This window comes from Bombina bombina, chromosome 1 (genome assembly GCF_027579735.1).
Source record: "Bombina bombina isolate aBomBom1 chromosome 1, aBomBom1.pri, whole genome shotgun sequence".
Taxonomy (NCBI): domain Eukaryota; kingdom Metazoa; phylum Chordata; class Amphibia; order Anura; family Bombinatoridae; genus Bombina; species Bombina bombina.
The window spans coordinates 1269410713-1269435097 of NC_069499.1; the positions used below are offsets into that span (position 1 = coordinate 1269410713).

Below are 24385 nucleotides of genomic sequence, written 5' to 3' on the forward strand. Positions count from 1 at the left end.
CAATCAAGAATGTGTCTGACATCAAAGAGGGAACTGCAGCAAACAACCAGGTACCAAGAGGTAGATATAAGAAATAGCAGTGACATTAAAAACATGACCAAAAAACATTTCTGTTCTTGTGAATCTGAAACTTGTGCACTGTTCAGCTAGAGCCTTATATGTGTGCTTGTCAATATGACACTTGTGCACTGTTCAGCTAGAGCCTTATATGTGTGCTTGTCAATATGACACTTGTGCACTGTTCGGCTAGAGCTTTATAAGTGTTCTTGTCAATCTGATACTTGTGCACTGTTCAGCTAGGGCCTTATATGTGTGCTTGTGAATCTGACACTTGTGCACTGCTCAGCTAGGACCTTATATGTGCGCTTGTCAATCTGACACTTGTGCACTATTCAGCTAGGGCCTTATATGTGTGCTTGTGAATCTGACACTTGTGCACTGCTCAGCTAGGGCCTTATAAGTGTGCTTGTCAATCTGACACTTGTGCACCGTTCAGCTAGGGCCTTATATGTGTGCTAGACATTCTGACACTTGTGCAACGCTCAGCTAGGGCCTTATAAGTGTTCTTGTCAATCTGACACTTGTGCACTGTTCAGCTAGGACCTTATATGTGTGCTTGTCAATCTGACACTTGTGCACTGCTCAGCTAGAGCCTTTTGTGCTAGACAATCTGACACTTGTGCACTGTTCAGCTAGAGCCTTATATGTGTGCTTGTGAATCTGACACGTGTGCACTGTTCAGCTAGAGCCTTATATGTGTGCTTGTCAATCTGACACTTGTGCACTATTCAGCTAGGGCCTTATATGTGTGCTTGTCAATCTGACACTTGTGCACTGTTCAGCTAGAGCCTTATAAGTGTGCTTGTCAATCTGACACTTGTGCACTGTACAGCCTTATATGTGTGCTTGTGAATCTGACACTTGTGCACTGTTCAGCTAGGGCCTTATATGTGTGCTTGTGAATCTGACACTTGTGCACTGTTCAGCTAGGGCCTTATATGTGTGCTTGTCAATCTGACACTTGTGCACTGTTCAGCTAGGGCCTTATATGTGTGCTTGTCAATCTGACACTTGTGCACTGTTCAGCTAGAGCCTTATATGTGTGCTTGTGAATCTGACACTTGTGCACTGTTCAGCTAGAGCCTTATATGTGTGCTTGTGAATCTGACACTTGTGCACTGTTCAGCCTTATATGTGTGCTTGTGAATCTGACACGTGTGCACTGTTCAGCTAGGCCCTTATATGTGTGCTTGTCAATCTGATACGTGTGCACTGTTCAGCTAGAGCCTTATATGTGTGCTTGTGAATCTGACACTTGTGCACTGTTCAGCTAGGGCCTTATATGTGTGCTTGTGAATCTGACACTTGTACACTCTTCAGCTAGAGCCTTATATGTGTGCTTGTGAATCTGACACTTGTACACTGTTCAGCTAGGGCCTTATATGTGTGCTTGTGAATCTGACACGTGTGCACTGTTCAGCTAGAGCCTTATATGTGTGCTTGTCAATCTGACACTTGTGCACTGTTCAGCTAGGGCCTTAGAAGTGTGCTTGTCAATCTGACACTTGTGCACTGTTCAGGTAAGGCCTTAGAAGTGTGCTTGTCAATCTGACACTTGTGCACTGTTCAGCTAAGGCCTTAGAAGTGTGCTTGTCAATCTGACACTTGTGCACTGTTCAGCTAAGGCCTTAGAAGTGTGCTTGTCAATCTGACACGTGTGCACTGTTCAGCTAGAGCCTTATATGTGTGCTTGTGAATCTGACACTTGTACACTGTTCAGCTAGGGCCTTATATGTGTGCTTGTGAATCTGACACGTGTGCACTGTTCAGCTAGAGCCTTATATGTGTGCTTGTGAATCTGACACTTGTGCACTGTTCAGCTAAGGCCTTAGAAGTGTGCTTGTCAATCTGACACTTGTGCACTATTCAGCTACAGCCTTATATGTGTGCTTGTTAATCTGACACTTGTGCACTGTTCAGCTAGAGCCTTATATGTGTGCTTGTGAATCTGACACTTGTACACTGTTCAACTAGGGCCTTATATGTGTGCTTGTCAATCTGACACTTGTGCACTGTTCAGCTAGAGCCTTATATGTGTGCTTGTCAATCTGACACTTGTGCACTGTTCAGCTAGAGCCTTATATGTGTGCTTGTTAATCTGACACTTGTACACTGTTCAACTAGGGCCTTATATGTGTGCTTGTGAATCTGACAATTGTGCACTGTTCAGCTAGAGCCTTATATATGTGCTTGTGAATCTGACACTTGTACACTGTTCAACTAGGGCCTTATATGTGTGCTTGTCAATCTGACACTTGTGCACTGTTCAGCTAGAGCCTTATATGTGTGCTTCTCAATCTGACACTTGTGCACTGTTCAGCTAGAGCCTTATATGTGTGCTTGTCAATCTGATACTTGTGCACTGTTCAGCTAGAGCCTTATATGTGTGCTTGTGAATCTGACACGTGTGCACTGTTCAGCTAGGGCCTTATATGTGTGCTTGTGAATCTGACACTGGTGCACTGTTCAGCTAGAGCCTTATATGTGTGCTTGTAAATCTGACACTTGTGCACTGTTCAGCTAGAGCCTTATATGTGTGCTTGTAAATCTGACACTTGTGCACTGTTCAGCTAGAGCCTTATATGTGTGCTTGTGAATCTGACACTTGTGCACTGTTCAGCGTGAGCCTTATATGTGTGCTTGTGAATCTGACACGTGTGCACTGTTCAGCTAGGCCCTTATGTGTGTGCTTGTCAATCTGATACGTGTGCACTGTTCAGCTAGAGCCTTATATGTGTGCTTGTGAATCTGACACTTGTGCACTGTTCAGCAAGGGCCTTATATGTGTGCTTGTCAATCTGACACTTGTACACTGTTCAGCTAGGGCCTTATATGTGTGCTTGTGAATCTGACACGTGTGCACTGTTCAGCTAGAGCCTTATATGTGTGCTTGTGAATCTGACACTTGTGCACTGTTCAGCTAGGGCCTTAGAAGCGTGCTTGTCAATCTGACACTTGTGCACTGTTCAGCTAGGGCCTTAGAAGTGTGCTTGTCAATCTGACACTTGTGCACTGTTCAGCTAAGGCCTTAGAAGTGTGCTTGTCAATCTGACACTTGTGCACTGTTCAGCTACAGCCTTATATATGTGCTTGTTAATCTGACACTTGTGCACTGTTCAGCTAAGGACTTAGAAGTGTGCTTGTCAATCTGACACTTGTGCACTGTTCAGCTACAGCCTTATATATGTGCTTGTTAATCTGACACTTGTGCACTGTTCAGCTAAGGACTTAGAAGTGTGCCAAGTACCCCCAGGGGTACGCGTACCACAGGTTGGGAACCGCTGAGCCAGGGCCTTATATGTGAGCTAAACAATCTGACACTTGTGCACTGTTCAGCCAGGGCCTTATATGTGAGCTAGACAATCTGACACTTGTGCTCTGTTCAGCCAGGGCCTTATATGTGAGCTAGACAATCTGACACTTGTGCGGTGTTCAGCTAGGGCCTTATATGTGAGCTAGACCATCTGACACTTGTGCGGTGTTCAGCTAGGGCCTTATATGTGAGCTAGACCATCTGACACTTGTGCGGTGTTCAGCTAGGGACTTATATGTGAGCTAGACAATCTGACACTTGTGCACTGTTCAGCTAGAGCCTTATATGTGTGCTTGTGAATCTGACACGTGTGCACTGTTCAGCTAGGCCCTTATATGTGTGCTTGTCAATCTGATACGTGTGCACTGTTCAGCTAGAGCCTTATATGTGTGCTTGTGAATCTGACACGTGTGCACTGTTCAGCTAGGCCCTTATGTGTGTGCTTGTCAATCTGATACGTGTGCACTGTTCAGCTAGAGCCTTATATGTGTGCTTGTGAATCTGACACTTGTGCACTGTTCAGCTAGGGCCTTATATGTGTGCTTGTCAATCTGACACTTGTACACTGTTCAGCTAGGGCCTTATATGTGTGCTTGTGAATCTGACACGTGTGCACTGTTCAGCTAGAGCCTTATATGTGTGCTTGTGAATCTGACACTTGTGCACTGTTCAGCTAGGGCCTTAGAAGTGTGCTTGTCAATCTGACACTTGTGCACTGTTCAGCTAGGGCCTTAGAAGTGTGCTTGTCAATCTGACACTTGTGCACTGTTCAGCTAAGGCCTTAGAAGTGTGCTTGTCAATCTGACACTTGTGCACTGTTCAGCTACAGCCTTATATGTGTGCTTGTTAATCTGACACTTGTGCACTGTTCAGCTAGAGCCTTATATGTGTGCTTGTCAATCTGACACTTGTGCACTGTTCAGCTAGAGCCTTATATGTGTGCTTGTTAATCTGACACTTGTGCACTGTTCAGCTAAGGCCTTAGAAGTGTGCCAAGTACCCCCAGGGGTACGCGTACCACAGGTTGGGAACCGCTGAGCCAGGGCCTTATATGTGAGCTAGACAATCTGACACTTGTGCACTGTTCAGCCAGGGCCTTATATATGAGCTAGACAATCTGACACTTGTGCGGTGTTCAGCTAGGGCCTTATATGTGAGCTAGACCATCTGACACTTGTGCGGTGTTCAGCTAGGGCCTTATATGTGAGCTAGACAATCTGACACTTGTGCACTGTTCAGCTAGGGCCTTATATGTGAGCTAGACAATCTGACACTTGTGCGGTGTTCAGCTAGGGCCTTATATGTGAGCTAGACAATCTGACACTTGTGCGGTGTTCAGCTAGGGCCTTATATGTGAGCTAGACAATCTGACACTTGTGCACTGTTCAGCTAGGGCCTTATATGTGAGCTAGACAATCTGACACTTGTGTACTGTTCAGCTAGGGCCTTATATGTGAGCTAGACCATCTGACACTTGTGCGGTGTTCAGCTAGGGCCTTATATGTGAGCTAGACAATCTGACACTTGTGCACTGTTCAGCTAGGGCCTTATATGTGAGCTAGACAATCTGACACTTGTGTACTGTTCAGCTAGGACCTTTGTGTGCCTTGTGCCAGGTGTGCAACCAGCATTAATTACTAAATATTGAGAAGATAATAGGGGTTCCAGTTGTGACGCTGATCTATTGTTGCGTTGTGTATCCTGCTAATGATAGAATCATTGTATTAAACTTATAATAGTGTAATCATTTGTATGACTTTGCTACAGCGGAAAGAGATACTGAGGCTGTGCATACAAGTGAAGTGATTGGGGCCGATTTATCATTGTCTGTCCGACATTATACGCTGTAGTGTATCATGTCCGACAGACATCACTGAATGCAGACAGCATACGCTGTTGGCATTTAACATTACACAAGCAGTTCTAGTTACCTGCTTGTGCAATGCCGCCCCCTGCAGATTTGCGGCCAATTGGCCGCTAACAGGGGGTGTCATTCAACCCGATCGTATAGGATAGGGCGGATTACAGACCACAGCCTCAGAGGCAGCGGACCAGTTAAGGAGCAGGAGTCTTAAGAATGCTGCTTCATAACTGCAGTTTCCAGCAAGCCTGAAGGCTCATGCGGAAACAGGGGCATCAGGGGCCATTCGGCCCTTGATAAATCGGCCCCATTGGCTCTACTGGTCATAGCCTACCAGCTCTACTGCACAAAACATACCAGTGCCTTTATGAAACTATCAGAAGTGTGCTTGTTTTATGCTGCAGCAGATGCTGGGGCAAACCTCTGTAGCTATCACAGTTGGTAACCCCATCACTGCACTTATTATCAATAAACTACAATATGTTAGCCTCATTTTGATTTGTTTAACACATCCTAGTCTAGAAATGATATGACTATACAGATAGAGATTACTGTATTAACTGAGGTGTTGCACAGAGCTAGCAGGGACTAGAACTTACAGTGAAAATGAGAGATGGCATTGGTGTTAGGAGCCTGGGATGGATCATAGACAGCAGGGAAGGCAGGTGCCCTTCTCTGGATCCAACGAAGAACAGTCTGAAAGAAGACAGTACCAGAATTATTTGTGATCAGCCCCCCCCTCCCCGTGGCTTCAAGTTCTCTTATCACAGAACTTCTGGTCAGAAATGAGTTTAGGATAAAGTCACCCTGTTTCTGTAGGTTTATCCTGTTTCTAAAATGGCAATTGTGTATATTAACTGCTCTATATCAGGAGTTTGCACTTCCAGTTCTGAAACAACACACACGCAATATATAGGGTAATCTGCTGGGCCCTGCACTATGCTAGCAAAGGTAACTACTGACAGTTATAAAAGCACACATATGTTTGCACAGAATATTCCAAAGAAAGCTATTGTGTTAGTGGCATTCAAACAAGATGGTGTTGTGAAAAGCAAATACTTGGGTGTATTCATAAAAGTATTTTGAAAATAATTTTTTCTTAAATATTAGTTGCAATGTCACATGAAGTGACAACCTATTCTATAGGCATTATTTTATAGTGTACAACTACTGATACAAGACAGACATTTTTGAGTGTCCCTGGATAACACAAGTAATTTGGGAAATATTAGGTGAGATGTTTAATTTAATTTGCCTATGATTTTTAGCATAATAATTACATGCCTGTTATTTTTTTAGTGGAATGAAACAGCTTCCATATAAAGTATATTGAAAATGTCTTTTACTACACATAAACATTTTATTATACAATCTTGAAGTGTTTACTGTCCCATCCCGTTAAGGAAAAAACATAGTTATGATCCTGTATCTGTGAATTCTGCAAACACACATACCTGGAGGATGTAAACAGGGACCCGTTAACAGATCCAAAGCATGATAGACCAACAAATACTGGGATAATCCAAGCCATGACTCCAAGGTGGTAATTTCCAAAATCCTGAAAATAAATAAATAATTGTTGTTTCCTCAGATATGGTAAAAACATGCCTATTATATCAATTCTTTATTTTAGGATTGAACAAATCCTGGGAGCCAGGGATGCATAACTTCTAATTTACACCTAGGCTTGCACATAAACAGAAGTTATGAAGCAGTGGTCTAAAGACCGCTGCTCCATAACTTGTCCGCTGCCTCCGAGGCTGCCGACATCAATCCGCACAATCCTATACGATCGGGCTAATTGACAACCCTTGCCGCGAATCTGCAGGGGGCGGCATTGTACAAACAGTTCACAAGAACTGCTTGTGCAATGATAAATGCCGACAGCATATGTTGTCGGCATTTATCGATGTGCGGTGGACATGATATGCTACATCGTATCATGTCCACTCGCACTTTCTTAAATCAGCCCCCTATTATCAATTTGTATTCATTCTCTTTGTATCTTTATTTAAAAAAGCTGGAAAGTAAGCTTAGGAGCAGGACCATTTTTGGTTCAGCACCTGGGTAACACTTGCTGATTGGATGGGTACATTAAGATACCAATCAGCAAGTGCTACCCAGGTGCTGAACCAAAAATGGGCCGGCTTCTAAGCTTACATTTTTGCTTTTCAATATAAAGATACCAAGAGAACAAAGAAAAATTGATCATAGGAGTAAATTAGAAAGTTGCTTAAAACAGCATGCTCTGAATCATAAGAATTTAATTTTAACTATACTATCCCTTTAATACAAAAACATTTCTTGGATTGTAAAAGGTTGTATGGCTGGGATCTCAATACGCAGGTTGTCTCATAGGTTTTAAACCAATCTGTCTTGCCCTGACCTAAAGTGTAGTGACAATAATGTAGCATGTCCAGTTTTGTTTTTTTTTTACCACTGGATTTTTTTTGAAGATTTAGGGCCTGATGTTCTTAGCTAAGACATCTTGTCAGTACAGTGAGGTCTCTCAAAGAATTCTAGATAGGTAAATGTTTACCTTGAGAGCTATTTATCTAGCTATGCAGGGTCCTATATGTGACCCCAAACTTTTGCCTGATTTCTATCCATGCCAGCTCGTCAGGCCCTGAGAATTTAGTACTGAAGCAGCATATTATAGTCTTAATCTTACAAACCAGTATATTAACAATAACAAAACATTTTATTTGTACCATCAGGTGTGATCTAATAGTAGGAAACTTGCAGCCAGAGGTTTCTACAAGTCACAGAAAATGACACTATATACATCTAATCTCTGTGCATTTCAATGAGTCAAAAAATCAGCTCACGTACCACGGCCACAGCTTCTGAGTTCAACATCTGCTCGGTAGACAATGTGGTGAAATATGCCAGGTTGGTAAGAACATAAACCAAGGTGACAATGGGCATAGAAATAATAATGGCACGAGGCAGGTTCCTACAAAAAGAATAAAAATAAATAATAAATCTCTCTCTCTCTAAGAGACATTTATTTTGTATGCAATTTTTTTGCAATACGGTGCTTAATTATCCATTAAACCTGCTGGAGTGTATTTGTTTACAAACAGCTCATTTACCTTTGTTTTGTCATTTGAACTAGCTAATTTTGCCTTTTGTTGTTTTCAGTTGAAATTATAGAAAATAGCTAAATCTAAATCTAGGTTACTGATCCAATGTTCCTTTCAAAATGTATCTTTTTAATGACCAAAAAAGGCATTTTAGCCTGCTTGGTCTTCTGAGTATCACAATATATGTAGACCATGAGATCATCGGAGAAGGGCTTTTTATTATTTTTTGGATCTGTCTAATTAAGATTTTTTTTTTTTACTTAATTTATTGCACCCAAAACTTTTACTTTCATGGTAAATATCTGTTAAATCTGTTAAAACTAAAGAAATTTTTAGATACATCTTTAGCATCTTTTGGGATATTAAACATAAATAATTGTATTAACATTGTAACTTTTAGAGCCAAATATTACATTATACTGTATATGAGAAACATTCAAATCAATTATAAAACTGCAAACTGCATCACTTTACAAGGAATGCTTAAATCAAGAAGTCAGACAACCTTCCATTTAACTAATTTTAATGAACCAGGTTGCCTTTCTAACTAATTTTATTATGGGGGAAAAATAAAGGGCTCCTTAATTCCATTTATTTTGGTTTGCATATCCATCAGAGAAATATCTGTTAAAAAAAAAAAGCTAAATTCACTAAGAGGCCACTTTGGGCTCTTCAGCTTTCCAATTTCCTAAATTATTCCAAACAGATGACTCCCTAAGCGTGTAAAATGATTCAACTGTATAGATTTACATATAACCTGGTTAAGCCAGAGAGACTGGTGACGCTTGTTAGTTGGAGAGGCTGAGGCAATCTCTTTATGAATTTCACCATCTGTAATACTTTGGAAAATGCTGCCTTTCAGATAGAACAATGTAAAACAAGATGTTGGCTCGTTTTTTTAACAAGTGTTCAAACAAATGTCAAATGATATTAAATATGGATCAATGAGAAGAGATCACTTAGCGCCTACTACTAGTTTTGCCCTTAGCTTTGATAGGTGACCCCTAGTGGTCTGGTAAGTTATGAGAAAAGTCGGAAAATATCAAAGCGCCAGCGAACCGGCTGGGTTCAGAATGTAAAGCCAATTCCCTCACAATATGGGTTAAGACAAATAATTTATTACAAATTAAAAACAATTTCACAAAACATAAATTCTTTACAATACTTCTGAGATAGCTTTGATGATATAAAACATTCGATTCTAAACTTAATGTTAAGTAATAGACAGAGTGGATTGATTACGAGTCCACACAGTGTTTTCCAATGGGTTAAAATACAAGTACAAATAAAAAACCTCAATATCTGAACCATTCAGTTTTACTTATTCTGAGATGGCTATGAGGATTTAGGCATTCGTATCTAAACTCTATGCATATGCGATAAACAGAGTGGATTAATTACAAATCCATACATTATTTTACAATTATAAAAATAACACAAATGTAAAAACCTGAAATATTCAATTATACTTCTTAGGAAATCCTTTGATCGATAAATTAAAAACTTGCAAAAATGCTGAATATAAAAATATTAATAAAACATTCTGGAAACAGACCTTAAGTAGTGTTACTAGCTTTATCAATTCTACCGGATAGGTTTATATCACAAAGAATATAGAGGTACAGGCTGATCTTGTAGTAGCGCTACCCACTGTAATTGTCAGATCGATCTGCGATAATGTTATTATTCAGAGTTATGACAGGATGTTAAGGATATGTATCACTGTTAGCTTCTAAATGTGTCTGTATAATGTTGGTTAGACATTTATACCGGGTCCCTTGGATTGTAGGTGACCAGAGTGGAGCCGATCAGCTGTTCCTGTAAAGGATCAGTGACCGTTTCCGCTAGCAGAAAAAATATATAGGATGCGTGTTCTGTTTCAGGTGATTTTGTGACAGGTTAATGTGAATTTTCAAATATACATAGAAACCTTATAACACAATGAAAACAATAAAAAACTTCAAAATATGCAGTACAGATTCCAAAAGAGTGTAAATAACAAATCGGTGTTTCCGTGATGGGTGCAGAAATATTCCAATGTGTGTTCAAATTTCAATTATCACTAGTGACCAACATGATTGCAACCGCCAAAAATTGTGTACAATAAAAAATATATAAAATTAAAAAGTCAAAAATCGAAAAAATGTGAAAAAATATAAAAATAAAAATGAAAATGTGTAACCAAAAGCAACTTTTGTTAAAAGTCAGAGTTTATGTGTTTCCCAATGTGGGTGATTCCTGTCTTCTATGTGCTTTATCAGTCTATATAGGATATATAGTTGCCTGCAGTGGAGTATGGGCTTCAGCGTCAATAGACTATTTTCAGCTCCAGCGTCACTCAGGTTATTACTTCCTTCTGCCAAAAGAAATAATAATAGTGCAGATTGTTTTTCTAATAGATAAATAATAGGAATGCTACTCACCAGTCGACGCGTTTCGGTCCAACATAGACCTTTTTCAAGACTGGTTTAATGTTAATCTAAGGGTCTTTAAATACCCTTTCCAATATTACCCGTATGTTGATCCCGGAATTGGTTTCCTTATTGATTCCGGGTCATACGGTTTACACTGTTAATTTAATTTTTCCGATCTTATCTGCTTGTGTTATAATGCCATAGTTTTCAGATTTTATTAGCACTTTATGCAATTCTATTATTCTTATGGCTTTAAGTGTATTAGTCCGATATTTCCCTGATCTTATTGGTTAACACTTAGCTCCCTTCTGATTCGCTCAAACTTTAGAGGTGTGTAGGAGATGTTGAACCTTATTGGTTCATTGTTCTGTATGCGAAGGTAGATGCGTTATGTTTAGCCGATAGTCCCCTAATCTTATTGGTTAGTGCTTTGCTCCTTTCTGATTGGCTCAAACTTTGGAGGTGTGTGAAGTGTCTAGAACCTTATTGGTTCATTATTCTGTACGAGACGTGTGTACATTGTGTTTAGCCTTGTTGGCTCATAATTCTAAAGAAAAATAGTTCTTTAGAATATTTGTAGTTTTGTATGTAGAAGTACTATTTATTTATATTCCTGATTCCATTCTCATTGTAACAACGGCTTTCGATTTAGTCTAGTGTTGCGTTACTGCAATTGCGCATCTTTTGTTCAATATACTCATGTAGTTATATGCTATTCGTGGTGTTATATTGATTTCCACCATTTCAAATGTTACTTTAAATGGGTCGGTTATATGTATTAATTGTGACATCATCAGTTTGATGAACTGTGATGTTAATTATCAGTTTGATGTTTCGTATTTCCTCTATATGATTACTATATATTTCTCCTTTTTTATGTTAGGATCGTTAGTACCTGCCTGCCTAATATGTACTTTGTTATTTGAGGACCGGGGGAGAGGGATATATAGCTTTCTGATTTTCTATGTTACTTGGGGACAAAGGGGAACAGATTTGTAGCTTTCTGGTTACTTTTACACAATCGTAATTCTTAATTTGTATTACCCTTAGTGATTATTTCTATCACTAATTTAGCCTTTATTAATTTTTATTCATTGCTATTCTTGAACTTTGATTTCCATTAAGAACCCATTGCCAGAGTAGATGGCCAAATTCATGGTTATTTTAACCTTCAACAGATTTTAAGTTTATAAATTCAATATTAAAATTTGACATATTTTCCGATTTTTCAGGGGATCCAATTTTCTTCTGTTTTCTAAGGATAATCTAGGGATATTTGGATACACATGTATATCAGTTTAGGGGTCGTTTTAACCTCTTTTTATATTTTATTATTATTGCAGCCTTAGGTCTAGCTCCCATTCACTTTAATATCTCTTAGACATTAGTGGTTCATAAGGTTTAAGTTAGGCCCTAAATGTTTTGTAATTAGTCAGCCTTTTTTATAGGCCATATCTTTCATACAGGTTTATGAGCTCAATTTAGTTTCATACATTATGATATTTATAATTGTGCTCCCAATTGTATAGACTTTTGTATGTAGAGTGAGAGGAGGACTTCTGTGATGGGAGATTCTTCAGAATTATGCTTCTTTTATAAAAAAGGGTGAGAGGAGGACTTCTATGCTCCCAACATTGGGGACATTTAAAAACGATAAGTGGGAAATATAACCATTTTATTTTCTAGTTAGACCAGACTTGTATTTTTGTCCTTTATAATAGATTTTTTCTCTCAAAGGGGAGAATGCTTTTGTTCCAGTCAGGTCTCCACCAAGGGGAGGATGATGTCTTTCCAGTTGGATCTCCAACAGTGGTTGTATAAACATCGTCCGGCTTTATTGGAGTATTATTCCATATTTCTAATTGGGTGGGAGGGGGTTACCATCAACTTCTGTTCTTTTTTTATTTTTATAAATTTCTTTGGGGAGGAGGGAGGTGACATTCAACTATAGTTCTTTTAAGGGCAGTGTGTCTTTTCTTATTTTGCTGAGTGGATTTGGGGAGGGAATGGTATTCTTTCTTCGGTTCTCTTAGAGGATGTGTGTCTTCTGTCTTCAGTTGTTTATTCAGGAGAGGGAATACGTGTGTAGAGAGGAGATGGTGTTCATTTTCGATTCACCATCTCCTCTCTACACACGTATTCCCTCTCCTGAATAAACAACTGAAGACAGAAGACACACATCCTCTAAGAGAACCGAAGAAAGAATACCATTCCCTCCCCAAATCCACTCAGCAAAATAAGAAAAGACACACTGCCCTTAAAAGAACTATAGTTGAATGTCACCTCCCTCCTCCCCAAAGAAATTTATAAAAATAAAAAAAGAACAGAAGTTGATGGTAACCCCCTCCCACCCAATTAGAAATATGGAATAATACTCCAATAAAGCCGGACGATGTTTATACAACCACTGTTGGAGATCCAACTGGAAAGACATCATCCTCCCCTTGGTGGAGACCTGACTGGAACAAAAGCATTCTCCCCTTTGAGAGAAAAAATCTATTATAAAGGACAAAAATACAAGTCTGGTCTAACTAGAAAATAAAATGGTTATATTTCCCACTTATCGTTTTTAAATGTCCCCAATGTTGGGAGCATAGAAGTCCTCCTCTCACCCTTTTTTATAAAAGAAGCATAATTCTGAAGAATCTCCCATCACAGAAGTCCTCCTCTCACTCTACATACAAAAGTCTATACAATTGGGAGCACAATTATAAATATCATAATGTATGAAACTAAATTGAGCTCATAAACCTGTATGAAAGATATGGCCTATAAAAAAGGCTGACTAATTACAAAACATTTAGGGCCTAACTTAAACCTTATGAACCACTAATGTCTAAGAGATATTAAAGTGAATGGGAGCTAGACCTAAGGCTGCAATAATAATAAAATATAAAAAGAGGTTAAAACGACCCCTAAACTGATATACATGTGTATCCAAATATCCCTAGATTATCCTTAGAAAACAGAAGAAAATTGGATCCCCTGAAAAATCGGAAAATATGTCAAATTTTAATATTGAATTTATAAACTTAAAATCTGTTGAAGGTTAAAATAACCATGAATTTGGCCATCTACTCTGGCAATGGGTTCTTAATGGAAATCAAAGTTCAAGAATAGCAATGAATAAAAATTAATAAAGGCTAAATTAGTGATAGAAATAATCACTAAGGGTAATACAAATTAAGAATTACGATTGTGTAAAAGTAACCAGAAAGCTACAAATCTGTTCCCCTTTGTCCCCAAGTAACATAGAAAATCAGAAAGCTATATATCCCTCTCCCCCGGTCCTCAAATAACAAAGTACATATTAGGCAGGCAGGTACTAACGATCCTAACATAAAAAAGGAGAAATATATAGTAATCATATAGAGGAAATACGAAACATCAAACTGATAATTAACATCACAGTTCATCAAACTGATGATGTCACAATTAATACATATAACCGACCCATTAAAAGTAACATTTGAAATGGTGGAAATCAATATAACACCACGAATAGCATATAACTACATGAGTATATTGAACAAAAGATGCGCAATTGCAGTAACGCAACACTAGACTAAATCGAAAGCCGTTGTTACAATGAGAATGGAATCAGGAATATAAATAAATAGTACTTCTACATACAAAACTACAAATATTCTAAAGAACTATTTTTCTTTAGAATTATGAGCCAACAAGGCTAAACACAATGTACACACGTCTCGTACAGAATAATGAACCAATAAGGTTCTAGACACTTCACACACCTCCAAAGTTTGAGCCAATCAGAAAGGAGCAAAGCACTAACCAATAAGATTAGGGGACTATCGGCTAAACATAACGCATCTACCTTCGCATACAGAACAATGAACCAATAAGGTTCAACATCTCCTACACACCTCTAAAGTTTGAGCGAATCAGAAGGGAGCTAAGTGTTAACCAATAAGATCAGGGAAATATCGGACTAATACACTTAAAGCCATAAGAATAATAGAATTGCATAAAGTGCTAATAAAATCTGAAAACTATGGCATTATAACACAAGCAGATAAGATCGGAAAAATTAAATTAACAGTGTAAACCGTATGACCCGGAATCAATAAGGAAACCAATTCCGGGATCAACATACGGGTAATATTGGAAAGGGTATTTAAAGACCCTTAGATTAACATTAAACCAGTCTTGAAAAAGGTCTATGTTGGACCGAAACGCGTCGACTGGTGAGTAGCATTCCTATTATTTATCTATTAGAAAAACAATCTGCACTATTATTATTTCTTTTGGCAGAAGGAAGTAATAACCTGAGTGACGCTGGAGCTGAAAATAGTCTATTGACGCTGAAGCCCATACTCCACTGCAGGCAACTATATATCCTATATAGACTGATAAAGCACATAGAAGACAGGAATCACCCACATTGGGAAACACATAAACTCTGACTTTCAACAAAAGTTGCTTTTGGTTACACATTATCATTTTTATTTTTATATTTTTTTACATTCTTTCGATTTTTGACTTTTTAATTTTATATATTTTTTATTGTACACAATTTTTGGCGGTTGCAATCATGTTGGTCACTAGTGATAATTGAAATTTGAACACACATTGGAATATTTCTGCACCCATCACGGAAACACCGATTTGTTATTTACACTTTTTTGGAATCTGTACTGCATATTTTGAAGTTTTTTATTGTTTTCATTGTGTTATAAGGTTTCTATGTATATTTGAAAATTCACATTAACCTGTCACAAAATCACCTGAAACAGAACACGCATCCTATATATTTTTTCTGCTAGCGGAAACGGTCACTGATCCTTTACAGGAACAGCTGATCGGCTCCACTCTGGTCACCTACAATCCAAGGGACCCGGTATAAATGTCTAACCAACATTATACAGACACATTTAGAAGCTAACAGTGATACATATCCTTAACATCCTGTCATAACTCTGAATAATAACATTATCGCAGATCGATCTGACAATTACAGTGGGTAGCGCTACTACAAGATCAGCCTGTACCTCTATATTCTTTGTGATATAAACCTATCCGGTAGAATTGATAAAGCTAGTAACACTACTTAAGGTCTGTTTCCAGAATGTTTTATTAATATTTTTATATTCAGCATTTTTGCAAGTTTTTAATTTATCGATCAAAGGATTTCCTAAGAAGTATAATTGAATATTTCAGGTTTTTACATTTGTGTTATTTTTATAATTGTAAAATAATGTATGGATTTGTAATTAATCCACTCTGTTTATCGCATATGCATAGAGTTTAGACACGAATGCCTAAATCCTCATAGCCATCTCAGAATAAGTAAAACTGAATGGTTCAGATATTGAGGTTTTTTATTTGTACTTGTATTTTAACCCATTGGAAAACACTGTGTGGACTCGTAATCAATCCACTCTGTCTATTACTTAACATTAAGTTTAGAATCGAATGTTTTATATCATCAAAGCTATCTCAGAAGTATTGTAAAGAATTTATGTTTTGTGAAATTGTTTTTAATTTGTAATAAATTATTTGTCTTAACCCATATTGTGAGGGAATTGGCTTTACATTCTGAACCCAGCCGGTTCGCTGGCGCTTTGATATTTTCCGACTTTTTTTAAATATGGATCAATGTCAGATTGTTTAAAGAAAGAAATCACTGTTCTGCATAAGCTGGCCCGCCTACGTAATTACAGGGTGTAATATGCAGGTTACTGAGGGTGAAACCATTGGTGTACAAGCTAGAAATCTTTGTGGAATGTTGCAAACAAATAAAAGGTCCTTAGTAATCAATTGAAATATCAATTTCTTGTACCTAACTGCCCCATGAACCTCAGAAAATGAGTATAGCATAAAAGCTGTTTCACATAAGTGGTTATTGAAGTTTTTTTTTATATCCTTTATTTTGTGTTAGATGTTTTTTTAATATTAGACAGATTTTGTTTGCCAGAAAATAAATGATCTGAAAATAAGAAAATTTGCAGATTAAAAAGCCTGTTACTCTGATTGTATAATGGGAGTAACAACCGGCACGTTACTACAACTGTGTGTTTTATTACTGCTCTTTGTGTGCGCAAAGCCACATGTCAATTAATTTGAGTTCCTTGGTTGCTATTTTTTCAGGATTCAAAGACATTTATCATTCTGTGTACACATCTGATATTCTAATATAATTGTTTCAATACAGATATTTAAGTATCTAGTTTTTGAACTGGTAAAACCGCCTTCTAGTTATATGTATATAATAACAAAGGGAAGCTGGCTATACACACACAAGTCCGTAAGAAATTGGTGATTTTCAAACACCTTCACAAAAGCAAAAACAGAATTTATGCTTACCTGATAAATTACTTTCTCCAACGGTGTGTCCGGTCCACGGCGTCATCCTTACTTGTGGGATATTCTCCTCCCCAACAGGAAATGGCAAAGAGCCCAGCAAAGCTGGTCATATGATCCCTCCTAGGCTCCGCCTACCCCAGTCATTCGACCGACGTACAGGAGGAAATAGGCATAGGAGAAACCATATGATACCGTGGTGACTGTAGATAGAGAAAATAATTCATCAGACCTGATTAAAAAAACCAGGGCGGGCCGTGGACCGGACACACCGTTGGAGAAAGTAATTTATCAGGTAAGCATAAATTCTGTTTTCTCCAACATAGGTGTGTCCGGTCCACGGCATCATCCTTACTTGTGGGAACCAATACCAAAGCTTTAGGACACGGATGAAGGGAGGGAGCAAATCAGGTCACCTAAATGGAAGGCACCACGGCTTGCAAAACCTTTCTCCCAAAAATAGCCTCCGAAGAAGCAAAAGTATCAAATTTGTAAAATTTAGCAAAAGTGTGCAGTGAAGACCAAGTCGCTGCCTTACATATCTGGTCAACAGAAGCCTCGTTCTTGAAGGCCCATGTGGAAGCCACAGCCCTAGTGGAGTGAGCTGTGATTCTTTCAGGAGGCTGCCGTCCGGCAGTCTCATAAGCCAAACGGATAATGCTTTTAAGCCAAAAGGAAAGAGAGGTAGAAGTCGCTTTTTGACCTCTCCTTTTACCAGAATAAACAACAAACAAAGAAGAAGTTTGTCTGAAATCTTTAGTGGCCTCTAAATAGAATTTTAGAGCACGGACTACGTCCAAATTGTGTAACAAACGTTCCTTCTTTGAAACTGGATTCGGGCACAAAGAAGGTACAACTATCTCCTGGTTAATATTCTTGTTGGAAACAACTTTCGGAAGAAAACCAGGCTTAGTACGCAAAACCACCTTATCTGCATGGAACACCAGATAGGGCGGAGAACACTGCAGAGCAGATAACTCTGAAACTCTTCTAGCAGAAGAAATTGCAACCAAAAACAAAACTTTCCAAGATAATAACTTAATATCTACGGAATGTAAGGGTTCAAACGGAACCCCTTGAAGAACTGAAAGAACTAGATTGAGACTCCAGGGAGGAGTCAAAGGTCTGTAAACAGGCTTGATTCTAACCAGAGCCTGAACAAACGCCTGAACGTCTGGCACAGCTGCCAGCCTTTTGTGAAGTAAAACAGATAACCCAGAAATCTGTCCCTTCAGAGAACTTGCAGATAATCCCTTCTCCAAACCCTCTTGTAGAAAGGATAAAATCCTAGGAATTTTTATCTTGTTCCATGGGAATCCTTTAGATTCACACCAATAGATATATTTTTTTCCATATCTTATGGTAAATCTTTCTAGTTACAGGCTTTCTAGCCTGAATAAGAGTATCTATTACAGAATCTGAAAACCCACGCTTTGATAAAATCAAGCGTTCAATCTCCAAGCAGTCAGTTGGAGAGAAACCAGATTCGGATGTTCGAATGGACCTTGAACAAGAAGGTCCTGTCTCAAAGGTAGCTTCCATGGTGGAGCCGATGACATATTCACCAGGTCTGCATACCAAGTCCTGCGTGGCCACGCAGGAGCTATCAAGATCACCGAAGCCCTCTCCTGGTTGATCCTGGCTACCAGCCTGGGAATGAGAGGAAACGGTGGGAAAACATAAGCTAGGTTGAAGGTCCAAGGTGCTACTAGTGCATCTACTAGAGTCGCCTTGGGATCCCTGGATCTGGACCCGTAACAAGGAACCTTGAAATTCTGGCGAGACGCCATCAGATCCATGTCTGGAATGCCCCATAATTGAGTTATTTGGGCAAAGATTTCAGGGTGGAGTTCCCACTCCCCCGGATGGAATGTCTGACGACTCAGAAAATCCGCTTCCCAATTTTCCACTCCTGGGATGTGGATTGCAGACAAGTGGCAGGAGTGATCCTCCGCCCATTGAATTATCTTGGTCACTTCCTCCATCGCCAGGGAACTCCTTGTTCCCCCCTGATGGTTGATATAAGCAACTGTCGTCATGTTGTCTGATTGAAACCTTATGAATTTGGCCTTTGCTAGATGAGGCCAAGCTTTGAGAGCATTGAATATCGCTCTCAGTTCCAGAATGTTTATCGGGAGAAGAGATTCTTCCCGAGACCATAGACCCTGAGCTTTCAGGGGTTCCCAGACCGCGCCCCAGCCCACCAGACTGGCGTCGGTCGTGACAATGACCCACTCTGGTCTGCGGAAGCTCATTCCCTGTGACAGATTGTCCAGGATTAGCCACCAACGGAGTGAATCTCTGGTCCTTTGATCTACTTGAATCGTCGGAGACAAGTCTGTATAATCCCCATTCCACTGTCTGAGCATGCACAGTTGTAATGGTCTTAGATGAATTCGTGCAAAATGAACTATGTCCATTGCTGCAACCATCAATCCTATTACTTCCATGCACTGTGCTATGGAAGGACGAAGAACAGAATGAAGAACTTGACAAGAGCTTAGAAGTTTTGATTTTCTGACCTCTGTCAGAAAAATTCTCATTTCTAAGGAGTCTATTATTGTTCCCAAGAAGGGAACTCTTGTTGACGGGGAAAGAGAACTTTTTTCTATGTTTATTTTCCATCCGTGAGATCTGAGAAAGGCTAGGACGATGTCCGTATGAGCCTTTGCCTTTGACAGAGACGACGCTTGAATCAGGATGTCGTCCAAGTACGGTACTACTGCAATGCCCCTTGGTCTTAGAACCGCCAGAAGGGACCCTAGTACCTTTGTGAAAATTCTCGGAGCAGTGGCTAACCCGAATGGAAGTGCCACAAACTGGAAATGCTTGTCCATAAAAGCGAACCTTAGGAACTGATGATGTTCCTTGTGGATAGGAATATGGAGGTACGCATCCTTTAAATCCACCGTGGTCATGAATTGACCTTCCTGGATGGTAGGAAGGATCGTTCGAATGGTTTCCATTTTGAACGATGGAACCCTGAGAAATTTGTTTAGGATCTTGAGATCTAGAATTGGTCTGAACGTTCCCTCTTTTTTGGGAACTATGAACAGGTTGGAGTAAAACCCCATCCCTTGTTCTCTTATTGGAACTGGATGAATTACTCCCATCCTTAACAGGTCTTCTACACAATGTAAGAATGCCTGTCTTTTTATTTGGTTTGAAGATAATTGAGACCTGTGGAACCTTCCCCTTGGGGGTAGTTCCTTGAATTCCAGGAGATAACCTTGAGAAACTATTTCTAGTGCCCAAGGATCCTGAACATCTCTTGCCCAGGCCTGAGCAAAGAGAGAAAGTCTGCCCCCCACCAGATCCGGTCCCGGATCGGGGGCCATCCCTTCATGCTGTTTTGGTAGCAGTGGCAGGCTTCTTGGCCTGCTTACCCTTGTTCCAGCCTTGCATCGGTCTCCAGGCTGGTTTGGGTTGAGAAGTATTACCCTCTTGCTTAGAGGATGTAGAAGTAGAGGCTGGTCCGTTTCTGCGAAAGGGACGAAAATTAGGCTTATTTCTAGCCTTAAAAGACCTATCCTGAGGAAGGGCGTGGCCCTTTCCTCCGGTGATGTCTGAAATAATCTCTTTCAAATCAGGCCCAAACAGTGTTTTGCCCTTGAAAGGGATGTTAAGTAATTTTGTCTTGGAAGACACATCCGCTGACCAAGACTTCAGCCAGAGCGCTCTGCGCACCACGATAGCAAACCCTGAATTTTTCGCCGCTAATCTCGCTAATTGCAAAGCGGCATCTAGAATAAAAGAGTTAGCCAGTTTAAGTGCATGAACTCTGTCCATAATCTCCTCATACGAAGATTCTTTATCGAGCGACTTTTCTAGTTCTTCGAACCAGAAACACGCTGCCGTAGTGACAGGAACAATGCATGAAATTGGTTGAAGAAGGTAACCTTGCTGAACAAACATTTTTTTAAGCAAACCCTCTAATTTTTTATCCATAGGATCTTTAAAAGCACAACTATCTTCTATGGGAATGGTAGTGCGTTTGTTTAGAGTAGAGACCGCCCCCTCGACCTTAGGGACTGTCTGCCATAAGTCCTTTCTGGGGTCGACTATAGGAAATAATTTCTTAAATATAGGGGGAGGCACAAAAGGTATGCCGGGCCTTTCCCATTCCTTGTTTACTATATCCGCCACCCGCTTGGGTATAGGAAAAACATCGGGGGGCACCGGAACCTCTAGGAACTTATCCATCTTACATAATTTCTCTGGAATGACCAAATTGACACAATCATCCAGAGTAGATAATACCTCCTTAAGCAGTGCGCGGAGATGTTCTAATTTAAATTTAAATGTTACAACATCAGGTTCAGCTTGTTGAGAAATTTTCCCTGAATCTGAAATTTCTCCCTCAGACAAAACCTCCCTCCTTGCCCCTTCAGATTGGTGTGAGGGTATGTCAGAGGCGTTATCATCAGCGTCCTCTTGCTCTTCAGTGTTTAAAACAGAGCAATCGCGCTTTCTTTGATAAGTAGGCATTTTAGATAAAATATTTGCATAGTAATAAGTATTGGCGCACTAGATGTACTAGGGGCCTCTTGTGTGGGCAAAACTGGTGTAGACACAGAAGGGGGTGATGCAGTACCATGCTTACTCCCCTCATCTGAAGAATCATCTTGGGCACTATTATTATCTGTGGCATCATTGTCCCTACTTTGTTTGGACACCATGTCACAATTATCACATATATTTAAATGGGGAGACACATTGGCTTTCATACATATAGAACATCGTTTATCTGATGTTTCAGACATGTTAAACAGGCTTAAACTTGTCAACAAAGCACAAAAAACGTTTTAAAATAAAACCGTTACTGTCACTTTAAATTTTAAACAGAACACACTTTATTACTGAATATGCGAAAAAGTATGAAGCAATTGTTCAAAATTCACCAAAATTTCACCACAGTGTCTTAAAGCCTTAAAAGTATTGCACACCACATTTGAAAGCTTTAACCCTTAAAATAACGGAACCGGAGCCGTTTTTACATTTAACCCCTATACAGTCCCAGGAATCTGCTTTGCTGAGACCCAACCAAGCCCAGAGGGGAATACGATACCAAATGACGCCTTCTATAAGCTTTTTCAGTGGATCTTAGCTCCTCACACATGCATCTGCATGCCTTGCCTTCCAAAAACAACTGCGCATTAGTGGCGCGAAAATGAGGCTCTGCCTATGACTAGAGAAGGCCCCCATCTGAAAAAGGTGTCCATACAGTGCCTGCCGTTTTTTAACAACAATCCCCAAGATTATAATAACTAAAAAGCGCTATAATCTGTCAAATATGCTTAGCAAGTAATCGTTTTAGCCCAGAAAAATGTCTACCAGTTTTTTAAGCCCTTTTTTAAGCCTTTATTCTTATACTTAATCTAAGAAAATGGCTTACCGGTCCTCATAGGGAAAATGACAGCCTTCCAGCATTACCAAGTCGTGTTAGAAATGTGGCCATCATACCTCAGGCAGAAAAGTCTGCCAACTGCTTCCCCCAACTGAAGTTACTTCATCTCAACAGTCCTGTGTGGAAACAGCAATCGATTTTAGTAACGTTTGCTAAAATCATCTTCCTCTCACAAACAGAAATCTTCTTCTCTTTTCTGTTTCAGAGTAAATAGTACATACCAGCACTATTTTAAAATAACAAACACTTGATTGAAGAATAAAAACTACATTTAAACACCATAAAACTCTTAGCCATCTCCGTGGAGATGTTGCCTGTGCAACGGCAAAGAGAATGACTGGGGTAGGCGGAGCCTAGGTGGGATCATATGACCAGCTTTGCTGGGCTCTTTGCCATTTCCTGTTGGGGAGGAGAATATCCCACAAGTAAGGATGACGCCGTGGACCGGACACACCTATGTTGGAGAAATATATGTAGCCAAGACAGTTAATTGAAAATATTGTTAGTTAATTGATAATGTTAATGATGAAATGATGTAATGTGTATGAAAGCAATATTTTATTGCTTGACCAATAATTCCAGTTCATGATATGTGCAATTAAAAATGTCACATCATTTTATGTAGTTTTATAATTAACTTGTTTAACAAGTCCATACGGCACCTCACAATCATAAATAAGCATTTTAATGATAGTGTTTAAAGGGACATTGTGTTTAACATTTTAAAAATATATTTTCCATAAAAAAGTTAAGGAAAAGCTGTTTACATTTAATGTAATACTAACCAGAAATTAAATATTGTGTACAACCGATTCCCAATACTCTACTTTTCATTGCCTGATAACAATTAAACTCAACAACTCGCACATAAAAAGTTGGATTTTTTTCAACACAAAGAGAATATATTTAAAAAAACACAACAAAAAACCACTGTAATACATTTGCAAACATAATGTTTTATTTAAAATATTTTTGTTTGACATTTCATAGTGTGAAAGTGTGCCTTGAGCAATATTTAAACTTTTTAATAAACCATGTGACGAACTGACCATGCACAAACTTTAACATCAAAGCTGTACGAATAGATATTATGAATGAAACAGATAAAATTAGTTTTCATGAGGTGACAGCTGTTAAAATAGAAAAGTTAAAAAAGAAATCTATTTGAAAAATTATTGAGCTAAATATAGAATATTTTTCAGCCTTCTACATAGAGAAGTAGCAAAAATGACATATCACATGACCATCTCGCCAACTGAGACAATGCATGCAAGAAAGCGTAAGAAACAAGATTACAGGGAATAAAAAAATGCAAACTTTACAGACGAAAAGGTTAAGGAAGGTCCCTAGGTTATATGTGCCACGAGATTTGTCTGTGGGATTACATATTGTTTAGGAAGAATGTCAGATCCTGTGTGCTATGCTCAATGCACATTTAAAAACGCAAATAAGAAAGCACCTATACACAGATTTAAGGTAAATCTTATTTAATTAAGACAACAGGACAAACTAAAATACACTCACAGAATAAAGCGCATGGCAGCATTACTGCAGAGTCCTCTCTGGACCTCTCCTAGGGGAACTCATACTGCATATTTTATTCAACTCACATGAACTTTATAATGTTCACGTGATGCAAACAAAATACGTAGAGGTCAATTCCAGTTCCCATAGGAGAGGTCTAGAGAGGTACTTGGAGGACATAGTTCAGAATTCACCTTCCATCCGTGAGAATGCAGAAAAGATAACAAGATCTCCGTGTGGGAGTTCGCTTGTTGAAAGGATGGCGCCTGAACCAGAATGTTGTCCAGATAAGGTGCCACTGCAATACCCCGCAAACGGAGAACCGCCAACAGAGATCCCAGGACCTTTTAAAAAATTCTGGGAGCTGTGGCAAGTCCGAATGAAAGAGCCACACAC

The 24385-nt window shown here is 39.2% G+C and overlaps 1 protein-coding gene across 1 annotated transcript in view; it reads right to left on the reverse strand.

Moving 5' to 3' along the window:
* Nucleotides 1-24385, reverse strand: part of SLC7A5 (solute carrier family 7 member 5) — a 112685-nt gene that overhangs the window by 14120 nt on the left and 74180 nt on the right. The window contains exons 5-7 of the mRNA XM_053701212.1: nt 8067-8190; nt 6689-6792; nt 5834-5930 (exon numbers count right to left, since the gene is read on the reverse strand). Of these exons, the coding sequence (XP_053557187.1) occupies nt 5834-5930; nt 6689-6792; nt 8067-8190 (325 nt within the window). The remainder of the gene's footprint in view (nt 1-5833; nt 5931-6688; nt 6793-8066; nt 8191-24385) is intronic.